This window comes from Eleutherodactylus coqui, chromosome 8 (assembly GCF_035609145.1).
Source record: "Eleutherodactylus coqui strain aEleCoq1 chromosome 8, aEleCoq1.hap1, whole genome shotgun sequence".
NCBI lineage: Eukaryota > Metazoa > Chordata > Amphibia > Anura > Eleutherodactylidae > Eleutherodactylus > Eleutherodactylus coqui.
The window spans coordinates 65,136,666-65,143,344 of NC_089844.1; the positions used below are offsets into that span (position 1 = coordinate 65,136,666).

At 38.6% G+C, this 6,679-nt stretch overlaps 1 protein-coding gene across 2 annotated transcripts; it reads left to right on the plus strand.

Annotated features, from left to right (window-relative positions):
- The first annotated feature begins 2,201 nt into the window (after positions 1–2,201).
- On the plus strand, positions 2,202–5,145 carry NEUROD1 (neuronal differentiation 1). 2 transcript variants are annotated; one of them, XM_066577399.1, is made up of 2 exons: positions 2,202–2,324; positions 3,900–5,145. In XM_066577399.1, the coding sequence occupies exon 2, from the start codon at positions 3,908–3,910 to the stop codon at positions 4,982–4,984; it is 1,077 nt and encodes a 358-aa protein (XP_066433496.1). In that variant the 5' UTR covers positions 2,202–2,324; positions 3,900–3,907; the 3' UTR covers positions 4,985–5,145. The 2 variants fall into 2 exon arrangements, with proteins under 2 accessions (XP_066433496.1, XP_066433497.1); XM_066577400.1 differs by having other exon boundaries at positions 2,259–2,283.
- The last annotated feature ends 1,534 nt before the right edge of the window (positions 5,146–6,679 follow it).

The window sequence follows — 6,679 nt, forward strand, 5'->3', positions numbered from 1 at the left end:
TGACTGCATCAAATAACATAATTAGTTTCACTGGAAACCATAAAATGCCGTCAGCGCATGATGTGTGTCTCATAAATTACAGGAGAGGATGGGAAATGATGTGATCACCTGAGACCATGTGATGGGGAGACTAAATATATGGAGACTGATCATATGGACAGGACAATTGGGGATGAGGAGATACTGAGTGAGAATCGGCTGCAATGTACTTAATATAGACTTACAGTATAATATTCTTATGATGATACTGATACAAGGAGTTATTATATAAGGCGGCTGGGAATATTAACAGGACAAAACTAAGCAAAGGCACAGACTAAATAAGGAAAATACATGAACTTAAGAGTCGAGTAAGTCACTTCCAGAGACATGAAGAAGATGTCTGATAGGACGGGAATCTGAGGTTTAACTCTAAGGAAAGAAAGTGAAAAACTAGTAAAAATTAACGGAAAAGCAGGAGATTGGAGAAAAGGGAAGAAAAGTAAGAAACAGGTGAGGTAGGAAAAAGAAGGGTTAGAACGAAACCAAGCGCATAAAAATACAGTAAGAAGGGGGAGGAAATTAGAAAAGAGGGAAAGGAAGAAAAAGAAAATGAAGAAGGAAAGAAAGTAGAGAAAAGAGAAGGACTGAAAAACTGTTTTACAACTAAGAAAATGAAAGGAAGGGAATGAGAAGTGAGGGGAAGGAAGAAGGAATGGAAGTAATGAAAGGAAAAAGATTGGAAGATTGAAAAGCAAATGAAGGAGCGATAGTAAAGAAAAGAGAAGGACTGTAAAAAAGAAACTTAGTTTTGAAAATCAGAAAATGGAGGGAATGAGATGAAGGGAAGAAGGAATGCAAGTAAAGAAAATGACGAAAGGGAGCAGAAAAAAGAGGGATGGGAAAGAAATCAAAGAAACAAAAATATGAGACAGGAAGAGAATTACGGAAGGGGAGAGAGATGAAATGAAGGAATGGAGGTAGAGGAAGGGATAGGTGAAGGAATGGAAGTAGAGGAAGGAATAGGAAAGGGATTGAAGGAATGGAAGTAGAGGAAGGGATAGGAGAGGGAATGAAGGAATGGGTGTAGAGGAGAGGATAGAAGAGGGAATGAAAGTAGAGAGGATAGGAGAGGGAATGAAGGAATGGAGGTAGAGGGAATAAAGGTATGGAAGTAGAGGAAGGGATAGGTGAGGGAATGAAAGAATAGAGGTAGAGGAAGGGATAAGAGAGGGAATGAAGGAATAGAAGTAGAGGAAGGGGGGATATGAAGAAATGGAAGTAGAGGAATAATGAGAGGGAATGAAGAAATGGAAGTAGTGGTAGGAGAGGGAATCGGAGTAGAGGAAGGATATGAGACGGAATGAATGAATGGAAGTACAGGAAGGGATAGGAGAGGAAATAAAAGAATGAGAGTAGAGGAAGGGATTCAAGATGGAATTACGAAATGGAAGTAAAGTTAGGATAGGAGAGTGAATGAAGAAATGGAAGTAGAGGAAGGGGAAGAGAGGAAATGGGAGTAGAAGAAGGAATAGAAGGAATGATTGAATGGAAGTAGAGGAAGGGATAAAAGATGGAATGAAGAAATGGAAGTAGATGAAGGGACAGGAGAAGGAATGGATTAGAGGAAGACATAGGAGGGAATGAAGAGCCTGAAAGAGAACAAGAAGGAAAGGGGAAAAGTTAAGGTGTAAAGAAGAGTAGAAAGGAAATGGAATTAAAGGGTGTGAAGTGTCGGAATCTGCGCTCATTAGACGGCTCTGTGCTATAAGGGGGCGCCGGTGTGAGGGGCGCACTGACTGCCGCCTCCTCCCTATCTCCTTCTGTCACGTCTTATGCACACAATGCCCAGGGAGAGGAAGGGGTTAACCCTTGTCCTGCGGGTACAACAAGCAGGTCCGCAGAATAATGTGTAACAGGCGACAGATGGCCACAAAGAGCCGGGACAGAGAGAGCGAGGAGAGCGGAGAGCGGCGGAGGAGGGAGCGCCCGCCATACAACCTGCACGTCACGTGACAACCCGGGCCGCTTGCCTGACCATATGGCGCGTGCCGGGGAAAAGTTAGTGGGCGGGGCCTGATGAATGATCCTGCGCCTGCGCGGAGAGGAGGGGGGGTCCCTCTATAATAATCTATGTGAGCGCTGTCCCCTCACCTATCCGCCGCCGCCGCCTCTTTACCATCACTTGTCTCACAGCAGCGTCACTGGAGCCGCTATATAACCCGGAGAGTCTCATCACCAGGAGCAGAAGTAACGAAAATACCCCTCCAGCACCTACAAGTCTGCACTGTACCCGCCGGAGAGGTAATGAGACTGTTACTGCTCAGCAGACTCTGAAAGTAAAGGTAAGCTGCTGCAGAACATCTTCTATGCTCGGGAATTCTTTATTGACTTTATATATAATTATATTTATTTCCTTAATTATATTTTTATTTTTTCTTCTATTTTTGTAATGGTTAAAACATGGAGATGTTCTGAGAAGGGCTCATATAATAAAATGGGAGATGTAATAATGTGATTATAATATGTATCAGTACTGATGACTTTTATGCACTTGGAGCTGTTTGCTAGGGGTTAAACAAGTACCAAGTGCAATATATATGTATATATATATATATATATATATATATATATATATATACCACTCTCAAAAAGTATCAAGTGCATGTTATATATATATATCACATGCATTTGATACTTTTTGGTATTGAAAACAGTTAGTAAACTGCAAAAAAGCGCTGTAAACTATTCTATATAATAGCAAATAAAAAAAGTTAAATTTAAGATAATTTAACTTTAAAACATTTACAGAAGTTCACAGGGGATTTAAACAGTTTACTTATCATTTATCACATTTTTTGCAAACCTCCATAAATATGTATATATATAATATGGATATATTTGAGCTGGTTATCTCGGCTCCAGCTCACACTGCTGTGCCATTCTCTGTATTACTCTGATATCTGCTACCTGTTACTTTGGGTTTCTTTCCGAATTCTGGTTTTTTTTTATAGAAGTATATTCACAAAGGCTTTTTTTTTTTTGTTCAGTCCTGAAAAATCAAACCGATTTTATTTTGTGCAGTTTTTACGTGATTTTTATACATTTTTACGATTTTTCCGTACAGTTTTCATCCGTTTTTGCATCTGACTTCTACGCACGTAAAAGATAAAATCCATAGTGGGTTATATTCAATAAAAATGGATCACAATCACATCAAATGGGTGCAATCCGTTTTTCTTAATCGTACTCCTAGACTTGAATGGGCAATTTTCATCCAAAATTCGCTACAAAATAGGACATGCTGCATTTTTTTTGGCTGGAGCGTTCGTCCCTTTAAAACATTGCATGTGGGAATAAAAGCATTTAAAAGAATATGCTTTGCTCCTATAAATATATTCTTATTGTTCTTTTTTATTTTCTTCCTCTTTGCCTATTTAATTCATCATTAATGTAGATTATTTCAAGTATTTACTTTTGTAGCATTTTTTTTTTGCAAAACACACACATTGAAACACTGTATTCATCCCTTGTAGTAAACTACAGATGGGAGATGTTGCTAATAAGGATCTGAGGTGCACCTGATCCCTCTACTCAAGGCGTCTGAGATCATTCTGCTTTCTTTGTGTTCTTGTTCACTGATCTGTTCATTAGAATTTATACTGATTTAACGAAAATGTTACAATTCTAGAGGGTAACTTCCTCCTCTTCCCTTATTTTGATCACTCTTGAGTTTTATTTTTAATCACCTTAGTCCTATTGCCCTGATCTACTTAAAGTCGGCATAATACCCAGCAAGTTACATAACAGTGCTTGGAGAGAAGGATCTTATTATAATGTTGAGTAGTTACTATATAATCTCCCATCAGACTTTATTACAAGTTGTCCCATCATTATTCCAATGTCTATTTCTCCTCCAGATTTAAAGATGACAAAGTCATATCGGGATAATGGGTTGATTATGACCGAGACCCAAGGCTCCAGAGGTTGGGTAGATGAATGTTTGAGTTCTCAAGATGAGCATGACCTGGAGAAGAAGGAAGAAGACTTAGAGGGGATGCTTAAAGATGAAGATGAAGATTCTCTAAAGCATCACAACGGAGAGGATATCGACGATGATGAAGGCGAAGACGATGACAATGACGACGACGATGATGATGAGGATGATGAAGATGATGATGATGACCAGAAACCTAAGAGACGTGGACCCAAAAAGAAGAAAATGACTAAAGCCAGGGTGGAGCGCTTTAAAATGAGGCGTATGAAAGCTAATGCCCGAGAGAGAAATCGCATGCATGGTCTGAATGCTGCCCTGGACAATCTACGCAAGGTTGTCCCCTGTTACTCCAAGACGCAAAAGTTGTCCAAGATCGAGACTTTGCGCCTGGCTAAGAATTACATCTGGGCACTTTCTGAGATTCTAAGATCTGGGAAGAGTCCAGATCTTGTGTCATTTGTGCAGACTCTTTGCAAAGGCTTGTCCCAACCTACCACTAACCTAGTAGCTGGGTGCCTTCAGTTAAACCCTAGAACTTTTCTTCCAGAACAGAACCAAGACATGCCACCACATATGCAAGCTGCCAGTGCTTCCTTTCCCTTACATCCTTATCCATATCAGTCTCCTGGTCTTCCCAGTCCTCCCTATGGTACCATGGACAGCTCACATATCTTTCAAGTCAAGCCCCATTCTTATGGTGTTGCTCTGGAGCCTTTCTTTGAAAGCACAGTCACTGACTGCACCAGTCCCTCATTTGATGGTCCTCTCAGCCCTCCTCTGAGTGTTAATGGGAACTTTTCTTTCAAACATGAGCCTTCCGCGGAGTTTGATAAGAATTATGCCTTCACCATGCACTATCCTGCTACTATAGCTCAAAGCCATGGGGCTCTGTTCTCCACTGCTGGACCACGTTGTGAGATCCCTATAGACAGCATTATGTCTTATGATGGCCAAACACACCATGAAAGAGTAATGAGTGCCCAGCTTAATGCCATCTTTCATGATTAACCCTTGAGAGATCAAAATGAGTGACACTGGTGTAAAAAGTATATAGTAATATTTTGTTTACAAACTATAGCCCGCTGGGTACTATTGCTGGAAAGTGCAAAATGTTCCATCACCCTGTTAAATGACGCCTGTAAACCTTAGGATTGGATATTCCTGTTGACCTGCTGTATTATTATGTATATATTATATACCCAAAGCTCCTAAGAGTTACCTTCTAAAACTGAGCTACACATAACTATATCCATATTGTGTTCTTTTATCTGGATCCAGATAAAACCTGAATAAAAAACATAAAAAATAATAATCATAAAGCAATAATTAGGATCTATGCAATTTTTAAACGGATAGTGGTCCACTGAAAGAAATATATAGAATTCTATTTTTCAACCAACCTTTTACTACTAGCTGTTGTAAACCCATTGCTGAATTATTTTGTGGTGATTTTTGTACAGAATTTTTAATGACTTTTTATAATGTGATTTTCCTATTTTAAACCATGCAGCTCCATCGGTTTTTTTATAAGACAAGGAAGTAGAATTATATCTAATTTATAGAAAAAAAAAACATAAAAGAGTAATAAAAAAATAACTAATTTAAACCAGCAGCAAAGTGCTTAGAAAGTTGTGTTGCCTTAGAAGTTTTATCACTCAGATCCGTTATGAAAGCTACACAAAGTTTTTGCTACCAAGAAGGAATCACATGCAGTCGGTCCTTTAACACAATGCACATGTAAGAGTTAAATGTGGAGATCACGTTTGCAGGGCGCCATGCTCTGAATAGTACTGACAGTACCTAACCGTTCTCTTTAACTCTTTAATCTCCAGTGTTAGATGGAACACAGGGTGAAGAGTAGTCCTGAGACCTTGGTAGTCATAAAGTTACCATTTATTGCACCGCACAAGTGTAACATATAAATCTAATGTATCCAGATACAGGCTGCTTGACTATCATATTCAGAAGCTTCAATCTATTAGTATTCAGTGTTCTCTAGACACGTAGTTAATGCAGATCTATGGAGTCCCAAGGAATACAGTTTCTATGGATGTAACTTATTGCAGTTGTTTGAAATGAATACAATCCCATTTCTAAAATCTGTAATTAGACTATTAGCTGCCGCATGATGTTTATAATGATACAGTTCCGATCATTGCTGTCTAAAGTGTATTTACTGCTGGTTCAATTTGGAATTAATTTGTCCTGTTCTTCTGTTTGTTACCCTGTATACAATGATGTACTGCACAGATCCATGCAAACCCATTATACAATATAAAATAGTATTCAACACTTCAGTCTACTGGTCCTTTATTATACTGCCTGGAATTCTTACAGGATTATTATGTCCCTCTCTTCTATCCATCATTGAAGTCATCATTTTTTTCCATGTGAGCTTGATCTTTCAAGTCCATGATTTGCACTTCTTTCTTGCTGGCTTATTCATTTATTTCTAGCTTTTTTATTGCTTGCCTTTTTACTTGCTCTCTTTTTCTTTCTTGTCTTTTCTATTCTTCTTTCTTGCTTGCTTACTTCTGTATTTCCTTTTAGCTTTTTTCTTGATTTTTTTTCTCTCTTGTTTTTTCTTGCTTTTTACTTTCTTGCCTTCTTCCTTGCTCTTTTCTTTATTGCTTGCTCTTTCTTTCTTACTTCTTCAGTTATTTTTAACTTTTTTTCTTTTTTAGCTTGCGCTTTCTTACTTTT

Coding starts and splice junctions, on each gene's coding strand:
- NEUROD1 (XM_066577399.1), top strand. CDS start 3,908: ATGACAAAGTCATATCGGGATAATGGGTTGATTATGACCGAGACCCAA.